The following is a 23,733-nucleotide window of genomic DNA, read 5'->3' as shown; positions in this document are numbered from 1 at the left end:
AATCAGTTTGAAATTGGTTCAAGGGTGTTTATTTGCCTACAATTGGAACTTGGAGATGGGAAAAGCCCTTAATGGTTCTTTTCATGCTGGGCTACTTGTATTTGGATTGATAATGCAAGTGAAGGAATTGATGCTGTTTACGGTCAGAACAGTAGATGGATTTGAACCCGAATTTGAAGTCATCCAATGCATGTGAAAACAAGATTTATGTAGGTAAAATTCAAGTTCAGAACGTGATCTTTCTATATTGTCCAACCATGATTGCATTTGGACTTTTGTGTCAAAAGTTATGGCTGTTTTTAAATTTAGTCTGCATATGTTTTAGAAATGTCAAAAAAACGTCTGTTAGTTAAATTTGTCTACTTGCTTTATTAAAAGTCTAGTTTTTAGGCTTGACTTCTGTCATGTTGAATTCACCTAACTTTGGAGGGATGTTCCAAAGATAAATATGTATCAGAATATGAAGAAAACACTTTTGGCCAAGATTTGAAAACTTAATTCAGAGAATTAAGAGTTGTTCTTCCAAATTCGTTTTGTGAAGAACCCTACCTGACTTATCACTCTTCAATCACAAAGAGTGTGGCGTCGAAATCCTAGATTGATCTTTGTGGCGTCCAGATCGACTTATCAAAGTATCATTCTAGTCTATCTCCATCTTATTTACCTTAAATCACTACAATCCAGCCTAAATACCAAAAGAAAGACAACACAACCAGACCCATCCTTCATCCATTTTCATTATAATCATTGTTGCCGATTTTTCAAATCATTCACGGCACATCATCTGGTATCAGAGCATCAGTTGCGATCTTAGGCGGGAGCCAAAAAAAAAAAAAAAAAAAAAGAAGAAAGGTTTGCTGGAATTGAGGTTGATAAACTTAACTATGGCTGGAGATAAAGAAGATTTGCCAAGAGGGTTAAGTTTGGAACAGGCACAGGTTATGGGCTTACAACGATCTCATGCTGAGATCCGGGATGAGATGACGGGAATTCGTGAACAGTTGAATACCCTTATACAAAGGATGCAAAGAAATAATTTGCAACCCCAACCGAGGCAAGCACTTAGGGTGCCACGAAATGATATTATAGAAGCTGACGAAGATCCAAATGGGGATGATGAGGCTGATGATAGGGTCAGACCAAGAAGGCAGAATTATAATCCTCCTAATGGTCTCAACTTAAGATTCCACCGTTTAGAGGAAGTAGTTCACCTGAGGAATACTTGGAGTGGGTTCAGAAGGTTGAAAAGGTGTTTGAATGGTATGATTATTCTGAAGAAAGGAAGTGCAAGGTGGCAGCACTTGAGTTTACAGATTATGCTCTTTTATGGTGGGAAAACTTAAAGATTCAGAGGAGAAGGGATGAAGAGGAGGAGATTGCAACATGGGCAACTATGAAAAGAGTGATGAAGAAGAGATTTGTTCCTGATTACTATAAACAGGAGCTATACATCAGACTTCAAACTTTGCGACAGGGATCTTTGACTGTGGAAGAGTATGTGAAAGAGTTTGAGCTGCTGCTGATTCGATGTGAATTGATGGAACCTCAAGAGCAAACAATAGCTAGATTTCTTGGAGGGTTGAGGAAGGATATAGCTAATGTTGTTGAGTTACAGCCATACATCTTCCTTGAGGATGTTATAAAGCTTGCAACCCGAGTAGAGAGGCAACAGAGACGAGGTGTTCGAACTGGTGGAACTACGTCAAGCGCGACAAGGGTTGTTTCTACGCCTACACAAACATGGAGCACACCTAAACAAGATGAGAAGGTGGAGTTTAGCAAGGGGAATACCAGTTCTAATTCTTTGAAGGGAAAGGAGAAGGTGACAGAACCTCAACACCCTAGGAGGTCTCGGGACATTAAGTGCTTCAAGTGCTTGGGACATGGGCATATTGCTTCTGAATGTCCAAATAAAAGGGTGATGATTTTGCATGGGGATCATGGAGAGCTGATCAGTGGAGATGAGGTTGAAACTGAAGACGAAGATGAGGTACAAGTGGCTGAACAAGAAGAGGATTTCGAACCAGTGAAGGGAGATTTGTTGGTTGTTCAACGGGTTCTGAATGCACAAATTGACGTTAGTGATGAGCAACGCGAGAACATCTTTCATACTCGATGTCAGATTCGAGATAAGGTGTGCGGGATGATCATTGATAATGGAAGTTGCACTAATGTTGCGTCAACTACCTTGGTGGAGAAATTGGGTTTAAATACCCTTCCACATCCCAGACCCTATAGTTTGCGATGGTTGAATGAGAATGGGAGATTCGGGTGACAAAGCAAGTTCGTGTACCTTTTTTCCATTAAAACCTATCATGACGAGGTTTTATGTGATGTTGCACCAATGTCAGCTAGCCATTTGTTGCTGGGTCGTCCATGGCAGTTTGATAAGGATGTGACCTACAATGGACGAAAGAACACTTATTCTTTTATGCTGAAATGGAAAGAAGGTGAACTTGTTACCACTGAGTTCTCACAAGTTAGAGAGGATCAGTTACGAAGCCAACAAAAGGAGGTGACATCACAAAAGGGGCTGTTGTTAGCCAAAAAAGGAGACATCAAACAAGCATTAGCCGCAACAGGGATTGTTTTCATGGTCTGGGCAAAGCAACTACTACAAGTAGAAGGATTTGGACTTACCAAGACAGATTAAGGAATTACTTGAAGAATTTAAAGATGTGTTTCCAGATGAATTACCTAAAGGATTACCACCTATTCGTGGTATTGAGCATCAAATTGATTTGGTGCCGGGAGCTTCACTTCCTAATAGACTAGCATACAGATGTAATCCAGAGGAAGCGAAAGAGATTCAAAGGCAGGTCGGTGAGCTCTTAGAGAAGGGCTATGTGCGAGAATCACTTAGTCCATGTTCCGTACCTACTTTGCTTGTTCCGAGGAAAGATGGTACCATGAGGATGTGTATGGACAGCCGTGCTATCAACAAAATAACAGTTAAGTATCGATTTTCTATACCCAGACTTGATGATTTGCTTGATGAGTTGCATGGTGCTGTATTGTTTTCTAAAGTCGATTTTCAAATTGTACTTGGATTACCAAGAACACAACGTGGGAAGGATTTAATAATGGTGGTGGTTGATCGATTCTCCAAAATGTCCCATTTCATTCCTTGTATGAAAACTGACGATGCAGTACATGTTGCTGATTTGTTCTTTCAAGAGATTGTTTGTTTGCATAGAATTCCTAAAAGCATTGTCTCTGATCGTGATACAAAGTTCTTAAGCCACTTTTCGAAGACTCTTTGGAGGAAACTTGGAACAAAGTTACTTTTCAGTACGGCATGTCATCCACAAACTGAGGTTCGACTACATATTGAGGAGAAAACAACAAAGTATGCTAAACAAGCTAACAAGGGGCGAAAGATGGTCAGGCTTGAACCTGGAGATCTTGTTTGGATTCATATTAGCAAGGGCAGATTTCCAAGCAAACGTAAGTCCAAGTTCATGCCAAGAGCTGACGGTCCATTTCGTATTATAGAGAAGGTGAATGACAATGCGTATAAGGTAGATCTTCCTAGTGATTACAACGTATCAGCTACTTTTAATGTGAAAGACTTATCTCCGTACTTGGATGATGATGACGATTCTGATTTGAGGACAAATCATTTTTCAAACCGGGGCTGATGATGTGCATCATGGGAATTATAATCCATCTCGTAAAGCTGAATCTAATATGCAAGAGGATTCATATGGTCCAATGACAAGAGCGAGAGCGAAACAACTACAACGGGCCTTGACGAATCAAATTGCAATGATTGAAGCTGCGTCGGAGTTAAAAATTAGCAATCAGTTTGAAATTGGTTCAAGGGTGTTTATTTGCCTACAATTGGAACTTGGAGATGGGAAAAGCCCTTAATGGTTCTTTTCATGCTGGGTCTACTTGTATTTGGATTGATAATGCAAGTGAAGGAATTGATGCTGTTTACGGTCAGAACAGTAGATGGATTTGAACCCGAATTTGAAGTCATCCAATGCATGTGAAAAACAAGATTTATGTAGGTAAAATTCAAGTTCAGAACGTGATCTTTCTATATTGTCCAACCATGATTGCATTGGACTTTTGTGTCAAAAGTTATGGCTGTTTTAAATTTAGTCTGCATATGTTTTAGAAATGTCAAAAAAAACGTCTGTTAGTTAAATTTGTCTACTTGCTTTATTAAAAGTCTAGTTTTTAGGCTTGACTTCTGTCATGTTGAATTCACCTAACTTTGGAGGGATGTTCCAAAGATAAATATGTATCAGAATATGAAGAAAACACTTTTGGCCAAGATTTGAAAACTTAATTCAGAGAATTAAGAGTTGTTCTTCCAAATTCGTTTTGTGAAGAACCCTACCTGACTTATCACTCTTCAATCACAAAGAGTGTGGCGTCGAAATCCTAGATTGATCTTTGTGGCGTCCAGATCGACTTATCAAAGTATCATTCTAGTCTATCTCCATCTTATTTACCTTAAATCACTACAATCCAGCCTAAATACCAAAAGAAAGACAACACAACCAGACCCATCCTTCATCCATTTTTATTATAATCATTGTTGCCGATTTTCAAATCATTCACGGCACATCACGGGTCTATAGTTATTGACCTTTTGGGCCGGTACTCTATTCGTGTCGGTGGTATTGCCCGACCGGATGTCGTAGGCGTGGACAACCGAGTCCACGCTACTCCTTGTAAAACAGCCTCCAGAAACTCCTCAAAGACATTTTAGAGCGATCCAACTGTCGGATCTATAGTTATGGACCTTTTGGGCCGGTACTCTGATTGTGTACGTGGTATCGCCATACCGGACATCGTCAGCGTGGAGTACCGATTACATGCAACTCCCTGTAAAACAGCCTACGGAAACTCGTGAAAAAAAATTTAGAGCGATCCAACAGTCGGATCTATAGTTAGGGACATTTTGAGTCGGTACTCTATTCGTGTATGTGGTATTCCCCACTAGAAGTCATCGGCGTTAACTACCGATTCCATGCTAATCCTAGTAAAACAGCCTCCGGAAACTCCTCAAAAACATTTTAGAGCGATCCAACAGTTGGATCTATAGTTATGGACCTTTTGGGACGGTACTCTATTCGTGTCGGTGGTATTGCCCGACCGGATGTCGTAGGCGTGGACTACCGTGGGCACGCTACTCCTTGTAAAACAAATTCCAGACACTCCTCAAAAACATTTTAGAGCGATCCAACAATCGGATCTATAGTTATGGACCTTTTGAACCGGTACTCTATTCGTGTCGGTGGTATTGCCCGACTGGATTTCGTAGGCGTGGACTACCAAGTCCACGATACTCCTTGTAAAACAGCCTCCCGAAACTCCTCAAAAACATTTTAGAGCGATCCAACGGTCCGATCTATAGTTGTAGACCTTTTGGGCCGGTACTCTATTCGTGTCCGTGGTATTGCCCGACCGGATGTCGTAGGCGTGGACTACCGAGTCCACGTTACTCCTTGTAAACAGCCTCCCGAAACACCTCAAAAACATTTTAGAGCGATCCAACGGTCAGATCTATAGCTGTGGACCTTTTGGGCCGGTACTCTGATTGTGTAGGTGGTATCACCTGATCGGACATCGTCAGCGCGGAGAACTGAGTCCACGCTACTCCCTGCAAAACAGCGTACGAAAACTCGTGAAAAAAATTTTAGAGCGATCCAACGGTCGGATCTATAGTTAGGGACATTTTGATTCGGTACTCTAGTCGTGTTGGTTGTCTTTCCGACTGGAAGTCATCGGCGTGAAGTACCGATTCCACGCTAATCCTAGTAAAACAGACTCCGGAAACTCCTCAAAAACATTTTAGAGCGATCCAATTGTCGGATCTATAGTTATAGACCTTTTGGGCCGGTACTCTATTCGTGTCGGTGGTATTGCCCGACCGGATGTCGTAGGCGTGGACTACCAAGGCCACACTACTCCTTGTAAAACAGATTCCGGAAACTCCTCAAAAACATTTTAGAGCGATCCAACAGTCGGATCTATAGTTATGGACCTTTTGCGCCGGTACTCTATTCTTGTCGGTGGTATTGCCCGACCAGATGTCGTAGGCGTGGACTACCGAGTCCACGCTACTCCTTGTAAAACAGCCTCCAGAAACTCCTCAAAAAAATTTTAGAGTGATCCAACGGTCGGATCTATAGTTAGGGACATTTTGAGTCGGTACTCTACTCGTGTTGGTGGTATTCCCTACGGGAAGTCGTCGGCGTGAAGTACCGATTCCACGCTAATCCTAGTAAAACAGCCTCCAGAAATTCCTCAAAAACATTTTAGAGCGATCCAAAAGTCGGATCTATAGTTATGGACCTTTTCGACCGGTAGTCTATTCGTGTCGATGGTATCGCCCGACCGGATGTTGTAGGCGTGAACTACCGAGTCCACGCTACTCGTAGTAAAACAGCCTACGCAAACTCGTGAAAAAAATTTTAGAGCGATCCAACAGTCGGATCTATAGTTAGGGACATTTTGAGGCGGTTCTCTAGTCGAGTTGGTTGTATTCCCCACCTGAAGTCGGCGGCATGCAGTACCGATTCCACGCTAATCCTAGTAAAATAGCCTCCAGAAACTCCTCAAAAACATTTTAGAGCGATCCAACAGTCGGATCTATAGTTAGGGACCTTTTGGGCCGGTACTCTAGTCGTGTTGGTGGTATTTCCGAATGGAAGTCGTCGGCGTGAAGTACCGATTCCACGCTAATCCTAGTAAAATAGCCTCCGGAAACTTCTCAAAAACATTTTAGAGCGATCCAACGGTCGGATCTATAGTTATGGACCTTTTGGGCCGGTACTCTATTCGTGTCGGTGGAATTGCCCGACCGGATGTCGTAAACAGCCTCCCGAAACTCCTCAAAAACATTTTAGAGCGATCCAACGGTCAGATCTATAGTTGTGGACCATTTGGGCCGGTACTCTGATTGTGTAGGTGGTATCGCCTGACCGGACATCGTCAGCCTGGAGTACCGATTCCACGCTACTCCCTGTAAAACAGCCTACGAAAACTCGTGAAAAAAGTTTTGAGCGATCCAACGGTCGGATCTATAGTTAGGGACATTTTGAGGCAGTACTCTAGTCGTGTTGGTGGTATTCCCGACGTGAAGTCAGCGGCATGCAATACCGATTCCACGCTCCTAGTAAAACAGCCTCCGGAAACTCCTCAAAAACATTTTAGAGCCATCCAACAATCGGATCTATAGTTATGGACCTTTTGAGCCGGTACTTTATTCGTGTCGGTGGTATTGCCCGACCGGATGTCGTAGGCGTGGAGTGTCGAGTCCACGCTCCTCCATGTAAAACAGCCTACAGAAACTCGTGAAAAACTTTTTAGAGCGATCCAACGGTCGGATCTATAGTTACGGACATTTTGAATCGGTACTCGAGTCGTGTTAGTGGTATTGCCCGACTGGAAGTCGTCGGCGTTGAGTACCGATTCCACGCTAATCCTAGTAAAACAGCCTCCGGAAACTCCTCAAAAACATTTTAAAGCGATCCAACAGTCGGATCTATAGTTCTGGACCTTTAGGACCGGTACTCTATTCGTGTCGGTGGTATTGCCCGACCGGATGTTGTGGGCGTGGACTACCGAGTCCACGCTACTCCTTGTAAAACAGCCTCCCGAAACTCCTCAAAAACATTTTAGAGCGATCCAATGGTCGGATCTATAGTTGTGGACCTTTTGGGCCGGTACTCTGATTGTGTAGGTGGTATCACCTGACCGGACATCGTCAGCCTGGAGTACCGATTCCACACTAGTCCCTGTAAACAGCCTACGAAAACTCGTGAAAAAAATTTTAGAGCGATCCAACGGTTGGATCTATAGTTAGGGACATTTTGAGTCGGTACTCGAGTCGTGTTGGTGGTATTGCCCGACTGGAAGTCGGCGGCGTGGAGTACCGATTCCACGCTAATCCTAGTAAAACAGCATCCGGAAACTCCTTAAAAACATTTTAGAGCGATCCAGCAGTCGGATCTATAGTTCTGGACCTTTTGGACCGGTACTCTATTCGTGTCGGTGGTATTGCCCGATCGAATGTGGTAGGCGTGGACTACCGAGTCCACGCTACTCCTTGTAAAACAGCCTCCCGAAACTCCTCAAAAACATTTTAGAGCGATCCAACGGTCGGATCTATAGTTCTGGACCTTTTGGGCCGGTACTCTATTCGTGTCGGTGGTATTGCCCGACTGGATGTCGTAGGCATGGACTACCAAGTCCACGATACTCCTTGTAAAACAGCCTCCCGAAATTCCTCAAAAACATTTTAGAGCGATCCAACGGTCCGATCTATAGTTGTGGACCTTTTGGGCCGGTACTCTATTCGTGTTCGTGGTATTGCCCGACCGGATGTCGTAGGCGTGGACTATTGAGTCCACGCTACTCCTTGTAAAACAGCCTCCCGAAACACCTCAAAAACATTTTAGAGCGATCCAACGGTCAGATCTATTGTTGTGGACCTTTTGGGCCGGTACTCTGATTGTGTAGGTGGTATCGCCTGATCAGACATCGTCAGCGCGGAGAACCGATTCCATGCTAATCCTAGTAAAACAGCCTACGAAAACTGGTGAAAAAAATTTTAGAGCGATCCAACGGTCGAATCTATAGTTAGGGACATTTTGAGTCGGTACTCTATTCTTGTCGGTGGTATTGCCCGACCGAATGTCGTAGGCGTGGACTACCGAGTCCACGCTACTCCTTGTAAAACAGCCTCCAGAAACTCCTCAAAAACATTTTAGAGCGATCCAACGGTCCGATCTATAGTTGTGGACCTTTTGGGCCGGTACTCTATTCATGTCACTGGTATTGCCCGACCGGATGTCGTCGGCGTGGACTACCGAGTCCACGCTACACCTTGTAAAACACCCTACGGAAACTCGTGAAAAAAATTTGAGAGCGATCCCACGATCGGATCTATAGTTATGGACCTTTGAGTCGGTACCCTATTCGTGGCGGCGGAACGGCCCGACCGGATGTTGTCGGAGTGGAGTACCAATTCCAAGCTACTTCATGTAAAACAACCTACTTAAACTCGTGAAAAAAAATTTAGAGCAATCCAACGGTCGGATCTGTAGTTATGAACCTTTTGAGTAGGTACTCTAGTCGTGTCAGTGGTATGGCCCGATCGGACGACGTCACCGTGGAGTAACGATTCCACGCTACTTAATGTTAAATAGCATACGGAAACTCATGAAAAAAATTTGAGAGCGATCCAACTGTCGAATCTTTAGTTGTGGACCTTTTGAGCCGGTACTCTTGTCGTGTCGGTGGTATCAATATTTTCTTTTTCATCTTTGCTAATCAAAGAGATAGTTTTTCAACTTGTCTTTGCATGTTTATTATCTCTAGTTAATGAATTGATTTTGCATTTTTATCTTTGTATGTCTTCTATCACCAACGTTTCTCTCATAGGAGGAACCTCCTCATCACTTCTTACCCTAACAAGTTATGCCTTGCGACCTCTTCTAGCCATGATTGTATAGTAGCACACAACAAATAAAATAACATGGGATTGCAGAACACATCAATCAATATCTTAGGATTGTTGGGCTCTGATATTAACTGACACATAGCTTTGATACCAACTGATGTATAAAGAAGCAACATAAGAAAGACAACAAGTACAAGAACATAGAATTATACCAAATATAGATCAAATAAAAACCCTAATTTAAAATTTTATTATTGAATATTTCTTGTTTAGGTAGTCTACTTTTCTAGAGGTGTAAAACTCATATAAAACTAAAAACTTACCTAAACCAAAAAGAAAACCTGGAAAATAAAGGAAAAATAATGAAAGTCATACATAAACTAGAAAAAAAAACATCCTAAATAAATATGGAAAAAAAATAAAAGAACCAAATAGAAAAATAATTTTAAACCAACTACACAAATATAGCAAATCTCGAACTATAACTTAGCATTATCGAAAGGCCTTCCTGAGCGAAATTTTTACCATATAGGAAACAAGGCTTTTGGAATCTATTAGCAAATTTTTACCTCAATTCACGGTCAAATTAAAAGTTATGCCCAATAACATAATATTGTACATTAAAAAATAAATCTTATGCATCAATCTCTTTGGGTTAGAGATAACTTATGCTCGAGTTCAAATTACACGACAAAAAATATAAATTAAGATTGCAACACATAACAAGCAATAACATGAAATCAGTAGGCTTTGATACTAGGTGGTGCTTAACTCTAATATGAATTGACAAAGATGTAAGAAACATAAGAAAAATAACAAGTACAAGAACACAAAACTATATTAGATAACAATCACACAAAAACACTAATTTAAAATTTTATTACCAAATATTTTCTATTTAAGCAGTCTATCTCTCAAGAGATTTGCAATTTCTTAAATAAACTTAACTTACGTGAACTAATATGAAAACCTGAAAATAAAGGAAAAGGTAATAAAATCCTACACCAACTAAAAAAACAATCTTAAATAAAGCTGAAAAAATAATAAAAGAATTTTAAACAAAAATAAATTCTAAACTAACTAGAAAAATATCATAAATCTCGAACAATAACTTCTGAATATTATCTAGAGGCCTTCCCGATCTCAAATTACCATGAGATTCTAACTCTAAGGAAAATAGAACCTCAAAAACCTTCTAGCAAAATTCCAACTTTATACAACAATCAAATAAAAAATTATACTCAACAATCACATATAAGTAAAGCTACATGTTAAGAAAAATCTCATGCATCATTTTGCTAGAACCTTACTTCATATCACACAACACCACTATATCCCGGCAATCTATGCATTCTATGGCTTTGCATAACTCTCCTCACCAAAAAAGCGTCCTCCCACCTCCCCACATCTGCATATAAGTTGGATAAAAGGATTCTACTTGGCCCATTAGATGGATCCAACTTGGCCAAATTTTCTGCAGCCCTTTCTCCTATAGTTATGTTACGATGTGTTTTACATGCTGACAACAACATGCCCCAAATAACAACATCAGCCTTCGTAGGCATGCTTCGAATCAGTTCCTCGGCTTCCTCAAGTCGCCCAGCTTTGCCCAAGAGATCAACCATGCAACCATAATGCCTGATATCAGGATCTATATTGTGTTTGGACTTCATGCTCTTAAAATAGCTCTTCCCTAGCCCCACCAACCCAGCATGGCAACACGCACTAAGAACTCCAATGAAAGTGATTGCACTGAGCTTAATATGGCGCCCTTGCAAGTCTGAATATATTTCAAGAGACAATTTTGCATGTCCATGGGTGGCCAGCCCACATATTATGGTGTTCCACGGCGAGACAGTAGATGCCTTATCTCGAATTTGATAGAACACTTCTAAGGCAGTATTGATGCTACCACATTTGGCATACATGTCGATGATTGAAGCACTTAAGTTGTCATTTAGAGGGATGGAGTTATGATGCACATATTCATGGGCCCATCTCCCTTCTTTCAATGTGCCTAAAGCAGCAATTGCTGAGAAAACACTCACCATTGTCACTTCATTTGGTCGGATTCCACTAGTTACCATCCTATGAAACAGCTCCAAAGCCATGCCAGGCTGGTCACTTTGTGTATAACCAGAAATCATCGTACTCCATGAAAAGACATCTCTCTCGGGCATCTCATTAAATAATTCCCTTGCCCGATCAATAATTCTATTTCGTATAAATCCTGCTATGAGAGCATTTCGAGAAGCAACATTGTCCTTAATGCCGAACTCTAATTGCGAACAAGCCTCATTAATCCTGCCACAAGCTGAGTATAAATGGATAACTGTCGCCTGCACAAAGTCATAACAGTCAAAACTTGTCTTCACAACAACGCAGTGCAATTGCTGACCCTCAACAATTGCCATTGCTCTCCCACATGCAGAAATTAAATCAATCATCGTTACTTCACTAGGTCCCAACCCTGTAGAGACCATCAAACGGTACATCATGAGAGCTTCTCTTAACCTTTCTACTCGAACGTAACCATCAATGATTGTGCCCCATGAAACAATATCTTTATCTGGAATCATCTCAAACACTTCCTTAGCCAAATTGGCAAGCCCTGCCTTGGAATACCCATTTAACATCACATTCCACGAAACTACATTCTTCTCTTGCATCTCATCAAACAAAGCTCTCGCTTCGCCTAAACTCGAAGAAGCACAGTACATGTTTAACAAATTCGTTGAAACAAGAACGAACCCGTCAAACATCATCTTGATAACTAATCCGTGAAGCAATCTACAATCCCAAATCCTACCCACACGACAACAAGCCGATATCACACTTGCCATAGTCACCTCATTAGGTACCAGACCCACATTTCTCATTTCCTTATAAACCTTAATTGCCTCACCCCAAAAATCATTTTTAACAAAGCCCATTATCATCGTAGTATATGAAACACAACCTTTTTGAGGCATTACTTCAAACAACTTGCGTGCGTCATCTAAATTTCCAGATTTTACATACACAGAAATCATTATATTACATGACACAGGGTCCAACTTAGGACACGAATCAAACAATGATTTTGCAAGACCGAAAAACCCACATTTGGAATACATGTTAATCAAGCTATTTCGTATGAAAGTGTTTGAATCAAGGCCTGATTTGAAAACAAGGCAATGGATTTGTTGGCCTCGGCCTTGAGAGATAGCCAAATGGGTTGTTGCGCAGGACTTTAAAGCTGAGATTAAAGAGCGCTCGTAATTGAAGTTTTTCTGGTGTGCTTTGAGAGAGAGGAGATGTTGGATATGGTGAAGAAGGTATTGAAGAAGTGGGCCTGGGGAGGTTTTCGTGGAGACCCATTTGAGAGAAGTAAGTGTTGGAGGAGGAGGAGGAGAGGAAATGAGAGAGCGAAGAAGAGATCTGAGCTTGAAAGATTGGGTCATGGAAGGGAACCATGAGAACTTGTGTCCATTCAAGGAAGAAACAGATTTTGGAGCGAAAACTTTTTTTTTTCCTCTCAAGAGTATGGCTGGTTGTGTGTGTGTGTGTGTGTGTGTGTGTGTGTGTGTGTGTGTGTGGGGGGGGGGGGGGGGGGGGGGGGGGGGGGCTTAAATGTAAATTACATATGCATGTATTTAATAAAATAATTGATGATTATATATGTTAAATAAAATTGTGTTGAAGCACTTCATATGTTATGTTCAATTTAGTTTATATTGAGTTTAAACACAACTTAGATATTCTATTCAAAATTTAATTTTACTCAAAAAAAACAAATTCAAGTCATCATTGTTTTAATTTTCTTTTTAATTTTTTTAGATAATTATTGTTTTTTTATCAACTAAGTTAACCTATCAAATCCTCTACATAAGTTATGGACTCGATTGAATTTAGTAACTTTGTTTTTTGAAATCAAGTTTTTACATATGCATGTATTTAATAAAATAATTGATGATTATATATGTTAAATAAAATTGTGTTGAAGCACTTCATATGTTATGTTCAATTTAGTTTATATTGAGTTTAAACACAACTTAGATATTCTATTCAAAATTTAATTTTACTCAAAAAAACAAATTCAAGTCATCATTGTTTTAATTTTCTTTTTAATTTTTTTAGATAATTATTGTTTTTTTATCAACTAAGTTAACCTACCAAATCCTCTACATAAGTTATGGACTCGATTGAATTTAGTAACTTTGTTTTTTGAAATCAAGTTTTTGGTCAAATTATATGATAACAAAAATAAACATGCAAAGAAATTGATTTAATAAAATTTAAGAAAAAAATACAATGAAGAGCTATGCAAAAACAATACTTGTTAGTATTAGAAAAATATGTTATAATCCTATTCAAAACAAAGTAAAAACTGAATTGTACTTTATTAAATAATATTGCAAATACATTTTAAATTAATTTATTTAAATGAATTTTAACTAAAAAATTTCAAGCCCGGGCTTAAATAGGGGGAAAATTTTCAATGTCGTTTCATTTTATTTTTTTAGAAATATTGAGACGATATTATTTTAAATTGAGATGGGTTAGCCTAGCCCACTTGTTTAACTCGTAACCCGAGTAATAAATTTGTTTTGCTTTAATAACTTTATATTTAGAATCTACCTTTTATTTAGTTATATGATACTAAAAATAGACATTCACAATAAAAACAATAAAATTAAATTAAAAATAATAATAATTTTATCGAGTTTAAATTTAAATGTAAGAGGGGAAAAAATTTAAAAGCTAGAAAAAGGCTATGTCTTAGGCTTGGTTAAACTAGTGCACTTAGCCCATGAAAATGGAAAGGCCATGTGCCTGACATTTTTTTTATCCCTTTTCTTTTCTTGGCTCAAGAGGTAGATAATATATCATTTTTTTATATATTTTTTAAATCAAACGATGATGTGAATCTAAAAAACCGTATAACCCACGATCAAAATTAAATATAATTCAAGAAAGCTAAATTCTGATTGAAAATGACTCAACCCAATGATTACTTGGACAAATGATATATAATTATTGGATGAAAACCTTAACCCATTGATTATAAAGAATCAAGAACTTGAATGATAAGGATGAGCACAAAAAATAAGCAATTTTTTGTATAAGTTTTGAAAGAGTTTAATGAAAAATTAAGATTATAATTAGCCTTGACAAAAGTTATTTTTTTGAAATAATGTCCAAGTTGCTGGTTTTTCTTTTATTTTCTTGGCTTAAGAGATAGATGACATATCATTTGCTTATATTTTTTCTAAAAAAAATCAAACGATGATGCGAATCTAAAAGGTAAGAACCGTATAACCCTCTATCAAAATTAAACATAACCTAAGAAAGCTAAAATTTGATTGAAAAGAACTCAATCCAATGATTACTTGAACCAATGACATGTAGTTATTGGATGAAAATTCTAACTCATTGATTATAAAGAATCAAGAACTGGAATTATAAAGATGAGCACAAAAAACAAGTAATATTTGATAAGTTTTGAAGATTTTAATGAAAAACCGATAGTATGGGTAACCTTACACCCACACAAAAGTTATTTTCTAAAATAATATCCAGGTTGTTGGTTTTCCTTCTAAAAAGGTATTTATAGTTCACAAAATAAATAAAATCCTAATAAAATAATAGGCTAAAATTAAGAGTCAATTAAAAAAAAACTTTGAAGTTTGTAAAATAAATAAGAAAGCTCAATTTGACTTATTTAATCTTCTTGTTGCAAGTCTTCCTATTGAAAAGAAATTGTAAGAATGCATCCTTGTAATAGTAGAATTGTTGTTGTTCTTGAAAAATAAAGAATCCTTGAAAAATAAAAACTTCACAAATAAATCAAATTCTTATCTTGTAGGAAATCCATAATCTCTTTTATTGCAGCCCAATCCACATGCCTTAAGTTCGAGAACCAGCTCATTCCTTTGCATGAATTATATTAATTAAAGTCTGATTATCCCTTGTTGTAATCTTGATGTTTAACTTGACTCAAATATCTTAAATTAGTCTATTGAATGTCTCTTTAATCTTTTTTGCTCTTAAACTTGTAATTAGCCTAACTGGCACCTATAAGAGATCTTTTGGTGATATTTGTTGATTTTTATTAAAAGATATGTTGTGTAAAAGCTCATTTTTTGACCACTAAAGAGGTGATTGAAAGATTGGTCGATGTTATTTTGGACCCAAAATGTTATTTTGGATCCAAAATGCTATTGTATAATTTTCACTTGAAAATATCTAATAAATACCATCATAATCTCAATAAACCAATCTCTCAACTCAAAACACCTTTAAATTATTAATAAAAACACAAAATCAAGTTGGGAAAATACTTTGTCAATCCTCTTTTACTATTTACAACAAGATAAAGGGTAAAAAACAACTAAACAAAACTCTTCTTATCAAATAAAACCTGTTGACACCAAGAATAACTTGTTTCATCTCTTAAATCTGGCAAACCACCAACTTTCTCTCTTTTTAGTTTTTTTTTTTCCTAATGATTCTCTCCTCTATTAAACCAATGAATGAAAAACAAAGTGAAGCTTTGGAATAAATTGAGAAATGAAAAACCTAAAGGGACCAAAATGGAACCCAAAACAATCTTAAAGGCAAAAATTCTAGAAAGGTACGGAGTTAAACCATAGTTGTTAAACCCGACTCGGGGGTTGACCCGGTTAAAGGGCCGATTCCGGGTTTTATGGGTCCACCCAGGTTAACCTGGGTCAACCCATAAACCCAGGTTATTTAGGAGTCAAGTTGGGTTAAAGATAAAATATAGAAAATAAAGGCAATAATGAAGGGGTGAAGTGTGTAGAGAAAGTCTCTTCACCATCTCCTCCCAAAGTACATCTACCCTTTTTCTCTTACATCTTTCCCCTGCAAATTCACGTGGTTTCTATAGCTTGAAAACATTAGCTAGAGAGAGAGAGAGATGTTAAAGATTTGGTAATGATAATAAAGTTTGCTTTTTCATTCAAGGAAAGAGTACCAAACAATCCGTACAAGGAAATACTTAAAGAAGGAAAAGTTTCCTTAGCGAAGCGGGAAGAAAAGTCTTAAGAAAATGGCTCCTAAACTTTTGATTCCCACTTTAGCTGACAGCTATGCAGTGTGGAACAACAAATTCTTTGCACGGTAAAGACTATTTTTTCTTTGATTTTTCAATTCACCACTTCTACCTGTTGCCTCTCTCTCTCTCTCTCCTGAAACTGTGAGTTTGGTCCCATTTAATCTTTAATTTCCTTGAAGTTACAATCATCAATCGTTAGGGGTAGAAGGAAGAAATGGGAACCCAACACCAACCATCAAGATCTCCAAACCTAGATTGACTTGTAACCATCTCAAGCAAACCCAAACTCCAAAACATCGGGTCTCATCTGGGTTCATCCGGGTCGCCCGAGTCATGGGTTGACCCGCCGAGTCGACTGGGTTTTGTCGGGTCATTGCGCTGGCTGGTCTTTTGAAAAATCCGGACCAGTCCAGTCACCGGGTCGACCGGCTGGGCCGGTCCGTGTTTAATAACTGTGAGTTAAACAATACAAAAAAAACCCTTTTCTTTATGTCATAATGTCCAATTAGATACTTGCATTTTTTTTTTGATGCATCAAAATCATTTGTTTTTATAAAATTGAGTATCAACAAAATATTAAGACATGTTACTGACATCTTAAAAACTAACAAGTCAATCAAAATATTTTTTTAGGCTCAAATCCGAAACAATGTAGTATAGTGCGTTAGGATGAAATTAAAATAAATAAATTTGATGACTAAATAAAAAAAAAGACTTAAAGAGATAAAATAAATAAATAGATAAGTGTTACGAAAGGGGATCCACATGGTTTTTTTTTTTTCATGCTTTTAGTTTTTTTTCTCAATCAAACTAGGCCCTTGTATTATTAATTTTTTAAAGCAACAAAATTGAAGTATTTTTTAAATTTGGTGACTAAATAAAAAAAAAAGACTTAAAGAGAGAAAGAAAAATAAATAAATAGAGAAGTGTTACGAAAGGGGATCCACATGGTTTTATTTTTCCCATGCTTTTAGTTTTTTTCTTAATCAAACTAGGCCCTTGTATTATTAATTTTTTTAAGCAATAAAATTGAAGTATTTTTTTTTTTTTTGTAAAATTGATCAACTTGTTATCAAAATCTCAAGAACCTCATGACAAGCCAATCAAAACAATGTTTTAGGCTCAAATACAAAACAACATAACGTGCAAAATAATTGGTGATTAAATTAAAAAAAAAAAGCATAAAGAGTTAAAAAAATAAATTAGAGTACTATTCCGATGATCAATGCTAGATGAGGGAATCCACAGAGTTTTTGCCATGCATTTTAGTTTTTTCTTAATTTTAATAATTGCCTAACATTATCACACATGCAAAGACCTAACTGCCACCACAGGAAGAGTTGAGGAACATTGTACCACCTCTCAAACATATGAGACCTCTTGCACAAAGCAAAGCGTCACGCAAATTGATTTTATTTTAAGCTTAATTATTGGTAAATAACTAAAGTCATGTTAAATTTTTTTTTGTTTTTTTTTTATATTTATAAATAGTGTGATCTTGTTGAATCTCCATAATTACTAATGACTTAGAATTGATTGAAATGGATCACATTAGATGTGGTGTGATAGGAATAGTATTTTACTTTAATTATATATTTGAAAATATTTGATTAATTATTACATAGTTTTGTACAAGTTCCACTAAAAACTATCTAGAAAAAACTATTATATATAATTTTTTTAAAACTTGTTTAAATATATCAAAATACTAAATACATATTAACTATGATGTTGATGAAAACTCACCGAGGTTTTTTTTTTTAAGTTTTTTTTTTTATAAAAAAAAGAGCTCAAACAATCGAAGAATCGTCCTATACTAAGTCCTTAACACTTCAAATATTTATATATGTTTGTGCGCGCGCGCTTGCCTACTAATTGCTGACACCTTGTTAAAAGGAAACACAAATTCATTTGGCAACTGCAAAAATAGTCCACATAAGAAGAAAAATGATTGGGCATTCAACATATTGCAATGCTTGTGTGTTCTTCAACTTTTAACGTTATATTGTACTTGCCAGTAGTATCTATGCCTAGCCAAAGCCAATCAAATGGATAATTGTGAACAAGAAGAAACATCATCATCTTATAGAGTGCTAATTTAGAGACCAGAAAGAAGGCCCAGGTAGATAATCCTATGAAATCATCAGTGGCTTGTCGAGAAATTAGGAGCACTAGGAGTCTAGGTCTCAAATGATTCACCCTGTTCAACAACTCGGTGCGGTGCGTATCTGATATAAAGCCAAATTATCAAAGGTTAGCACACAAAAGAAGCTGCTATATATATATATTAAAGTGAACAACCACTCATTTGGCAAATCTATATATTTATTCCCATTAAATTTGTAATTCCTTTCAGGAGGAATGCAAGTCACTTGTTAAATCTGTATGACTTTCCAGAAATGAGAAGAATTTTACATGAAAGTTCATGTAAAGGTATGACTTTCAGACACGTGGAAAGCGAGGCTCGGCCAGATCATGGGATTAGAAAACGTGTCCTGATCAAGGAGTGTATCCTTCTTGAAAGAAGGAACATCCAAAATCTATAAGGTAAACAAGAGGAGGCACATAAAGGGCATGACAGCGAAACCCATTGTGAACTGTCAACGATGATCTCCTCCATTAGCAGCCACACTAGCCAGAGCCCTACAAGTGCCAGCAAATCCAAAAGTTAAAACCATAACAACAAAGTATGTTATTTCCATTAATCTGAGATCACAAGTTTTAAATAGTACTATAAAAGTATCATAAGCAGCATGGTAATTGTATTCTCTGTGTAAATGGATTGTGTTAAACATGAAACCTATAGATGACTAACTACTGTGTCCAATACTTGAACTATTTTCTCTATACATAGTTATAGACAGTCTTGCCATTTCCTCCATCAACGCAAGCATATGCTGAGACTAAAACTTGGGTTATAATTGACTAACACCACCCAAAACTAAACATGATCTTATCATAAGAAAATCCGCCCAAATCCAGTAATTCAGGGAGTGAGTCTTGATAATAAAGCCAGGACAGGTTATGAAAGAAGTTGTGTTATATTGCGAACATACAAAGAAACCAGGATGATTACCATGTAATGAAGAATACATGAGAGAGACAAAATGAAGACAGCCAGATAGCCATGTGGTTCTAGGTGAGAAGCCAGAAAACAGACCAATATAATGCAATCAAGATATTCCTCGCAACTAAATCAGCATTAATGCTTAAAAATTGATTCTTGAGAGAGACCAAAAAGGAATTGATGTAGATATATCAAGATTAACAAGAAATTAACCATCTTTGCATTTTCACAATATCACTTAAACATGGATGGCATTTTAGAATTTGCCTAAATTTGTTCATTGAAGTGGGTTTGTCTACATCTGCCAGTAAGCATTCAACTCACTCCAAGAACACAAAATTTAATTTCTATTCATGTGGAAAGGAACATCCTTGGATTATACATTGTCCATACTTATCAGTTCTGTTCAACTTGATGAGTTTAAATGATCTTCCACAGCACTTACCTAAAACACAAAACATTAAGAAACAGACTCAAGAGGGATTGCCAAAGACATCATAAAGAGTTTGCTGAACTAAGGTAAATACGAATCACTGCTCAAATAGGGGTGTTTAACAAGTAGCAGAAAGGGGGTTCTTTATTGGATGCTGCTATTTTGACTGCCAGCAGTGGTGAATTGTGTCAGGAAGAACCATATAAAACACAAGAAAACAAGTGCTATGACTTTCAAGCAGGGTTGGACCAATTGCGTGGGCCTGCACATTTGAAACAGGGCAGCAACTCACAACTCTTAACAATGACCACCAAGCAAATGCTTCAAATTTAAGATCCAACAATACCTTTCTAGCAGAAATGGTCACGCGGAGCTTTGGCAATGCTAATGGCTGTTTTAGAAAAGCTTCCACCAAGACCAAATTCTTCCGAAGCCTAAACTTTTTTTAGTCAAGGAAGCTTCCAAAACCTAACCTTTGATAGATCTATAAGACCCCCACTGAGAAAAATGAGTATGAGAGGAGTCAACAGGCATGAAAAGGCTTAATTCACAAGTCAATGAAATGACCAACCCCACACTCCAACTCCTCCAGGTCAAGTTGATGACATGTTTATCTAATTCTTGAATCACGCTCCAGAGCTCAACTTCATGTTCTATGTAATTTAGGTCCAGCAGCCATCCATCCCCACCACTTGCACTTAGTCACCACTAACTGTGTTGCTGCTCATCACCAGCCCTATCTAACTCTCACACAAATTTTTCAAACCAACCCGATACCATATCTTGTTTCAACCATGCTTCATCGTTGAAAAAAGGCATTGGAGTTCTCTTCTCCTTCCACTTCAAAGACTCCTTTGGTCAAATGAATAAGTATGTCCCAGAAAAACATATCCTTTGTTTTTCATACTCCTTTTCTTTTCTCTTTCATTGGGTTGAGGGTTCAGGGTATAATATAGCCAGTCAAACATTAAAACTTGAGCAGTCAAGGCCAAGCTCAAGAAAATTTAATTGAGTATAGGTACATAATATATTAGAAGCAGGTAAAACCTCCTTTGATCAGACGTTTCATACTCCTATTACCTAGACTAAGTTAGCTGGAAACTTGATTAGGCAAAATAATTGGGAGGTAACGGCACCACTAATAGAAACCTCTAAAGAATTTCACTTGCAGCTTCTCATCAATAAACTGGGAGCAAATGAGTACTCCAGAGAGTCATTTTATAATTGGACAATTACCAAGTAAAATCTCATCTGTGACCTCAATAAGTGTAGATTGTTATATCACAGGTTCTATCACTCAGCACACCCATGATCAAAACGAGATTTGACAAGTGGTGGGTTTACCCATAATGTGTCAGGAATACAGAATATAGAGATTATTGATCAAAACCTAATACTTGACCAGTATCGACTGTAAGCCTATTGTTCAATCAACCCAATCAGTGTTAAGGTCCTAAATGTTCCACCCAAACTCAGCATGCCACATGTGTTTAACAAAATTAACCATGTGGCTTGCAAGTAATCTTTCGAACAAATCAATCTGCATTCAGTCTGCAACAGCCAAAATTTGTCTGGATGCCATCAGAACAACTCAGCTAAGAAAAGGAAATGAACAAGCTCCAAGTGCAAACAAGACAATTTGAGAGTGATCAACTTAAAAAAGAACTTGCATGTAATGTTCCAAACAGAGACAAGTGCATGATGGTTTGATAAAAGGAAGCCAAAGGACCAGAAGTCCTGAGGATACTAATGGTAGAGGGAGAGCTCAAAGAATGAGTAATCAGACAAATATGCCAGATAGTATCATCCTCTGGAATAATCAAATAACATATTTGTTCCTCACCAAAGTTTCTTGTAAAGGTCCCTTGGAATTAATGAATAAGTTTTTTCTATCAAAATCAACTCCATCAGGGCCAAAAAATTTAGAGAAGAGTTTAGATATCTCAGACATAGCAGTATCAAATCCAAAGGCACTAGAAAATGGCTTGGCGTATCACTAATCAACAAGTGACCACATTATGGAAAAGGAAAACAAAATGAAGCACAAAAAAGAGAGAGTATCTATGTTAACAGAGAACGTGTCAAGTAAACCATATTATTTCCCAAGGATACAAGATACAGAGCAATCAAAATTCTGTAAGTATGAAGCAATTCCTTGGTTGAACATATACAAACAACCATTACCTCATCCCTAAATAAAAACACTTTCCACTGAGTAAAAGATGTACCGTAACAGTATAGACCAGATTCTATTAAGCATGTAATTAGATTAGCACCATTTGAGTTCATCGTATACTTCGAACTACCTCATGAATTTACCAACATGGAGGTTCTAGAATAAAATAAAAAAGAAAACAAAATTTCCCTATTTGGGAAAAAAAGAAACCTTTGACTGAAGAATGCCAACTGCAACTAAATCCAATGATCAATAGAAGATATATCAATCTCTAGACACAAAAGGCTGGTCCCATTTCATACGGAATTTACACATAACTACACTTTAAATTCACATCCTCAAAACTACCAAACAAAGCATGATCATTGATTTAGTAAAAACAAGAACATCAATCAAATCAAACAAAAGAAAAACCCAAAATGAGCAGTGAACAAAAAACTCACCTTTTATGCCGGCGACCACGTTTAGGCCCCCATCCTTCCAGCTTAGCAACAGGGCAACCACACTTAGAACGAAAAAGCAAAACAGCCCTCCCATTAGGCGGAGCCATCTTCCTCAATTCAGCTCTCAAACACTCATAATCAGGATTAGATACAGTCCCACCTTTCCAAGGCAACTTATCAACGTCATTAGCAGCAGTGGATTTAAGACAATCTTCAGTCTGCAATTGCAAATCAAACTCAATCGCTTTCTTGAAACCTTTACAGCCAGGTTGGTGACACTTTCGAGATCTGGGTCCACAGCAGAACTCAAAGAAAAGGATGGAGAGAATGAAAAGAGAGAAGAAGCCAAGAATATAAGAGGAAGGAGGGAAGTGAAGGGAAAGAGAGGTGTTAGAGAGGAGGAGAGAAAGGGAGTTAAAGATGTAAGAGAAGTAAGAGGTTAAGAGGAAAGTGCCGGAGAAAAGGACTAAGATTAGGATGAGAAGGTCGAGAGTTGCAGATGGAGAGTGTTTGCAGAGGAGGGAGGTTGAGTTTGGATTGGAGTTCGTGTTTGCAGTGTTTGAAGATGAAGATTTGTGGGGTTTTGGTGTGAAGGAAGAAGAAGGGGGCATGGTGAAGAAGAAGAGGAGGAGAAGGAGATGGTGCATGTTAAGGAGGGGTTGCAAATGGGAACTTTCCTTTAGTACACAAGGCTTTGGCTTGGCTTTGAGCACATACTTGGGTTCGCTCGACTATATCATTTTTTTTTAACAGACCTTAAATATACTCTTAAACTATATTAAATTAATTTTTTTTTTAAAAAAAAAGCTAACAAAGAACACATAATCAATGTATTTTATGATTTTTTTATAAAAAAAATCTAACAAAACTTGTTGCTGGGGTAAAATCGTGGTATGAACCATAAATATAAAGATTCAAAAAACTCATAATCCAATCAATTATATCTAAGAAAATTAAATTAGGCTTGAAACTTGACATAACGATAACTTGTATTAAGACATTAAAACTATAAGTAATAAAAAAAAACTCACCCAACACCTATAAAAAAAAGCAAGCAAGAAACATAGAAGACGCTAAGAAGCTTAATTAATTCTTAATTAGTTAAAGTAGTTCAATAAAAAACAAAG

General features: G+C 37.6%; 2 protein-coding genes across 3 annotated transcripts; both read right to left on the bottom strand.

Annotated features, from left to right (window-relative positions):
* Positions 1-10,620: 10,620 nt before the first annotated feature.
* On the bottom strand, positions 10,621-12,974 carry LOC118034558 (pentatricopeptide repeat-containing protein At5g19020, mitochondrial). Its single transcript, XM_035039891.2, has one exon. It carries the CDS (start codon positions 12,868-12,870, stop codon positions 10,744-10,746), a length of 2,127 nt encoding a protein of 708 aa, XP_034895782.1. The 5' UTR covers positions 12,871-12,974; the 3' UTR covers positions 10,621-10,743.
* A 5,344-nt stretch (positions 12,975-18,318) lies between these two features.
* LOC118034559 (uncharacterized protein At5g19025) lies at positions 18,319-23,322 on the bottom strand. Of its 2 annotated transcripts, XR_004685046.2 has the most exons (3): positions 22,607-23,322; positions 18,903-19,130; positions 18,319-18,715 (listed from the first exon to the last, which is right to left on the bottom strand). XR_004685046.2 is itself a non-coding variant. In XM_035039892.2 (2 exons), exons 1-2 carry the CDS (start codon positions 23,251-23,253, stop codon positions 19,088-19,090), a joined length of 690 nt encoding a protein of 229 aa, XP_034895783.1. In that variant the 5' UTR covers positions 23,254-23,322; the 3' UTR covers positions 18,878-19,087. The 2 variants fall into 2 exon arrangements, 1 of the variants encoding a protein (XP_034895783.1); XM_035039892.2 differs by lacking the exon at positions 18,319-18,715 and having other exon boundaries at positions 18,878-19,130.
* Between the last annotated feature and the right edge of the window lie 411 nt (positions 23,323-23,733).

This window comes from Populus alba, chromosome 10, assembly GCF_005239225.2.
Source record: "Populus alba chromosome 10, ASM523922v2, whole genome shotgun sequence".
Lineage (NCBI taxonomy): Eukaryota > Viridiplantae > Streptophyta > Magnoliopsida > Malpighiales > Salicaceae > Populus > Populus alba.
Note: the sequence above shows the minus strand (reverse complement) of the source record. Positions and strands in the feature narration are given on the sequence as shown.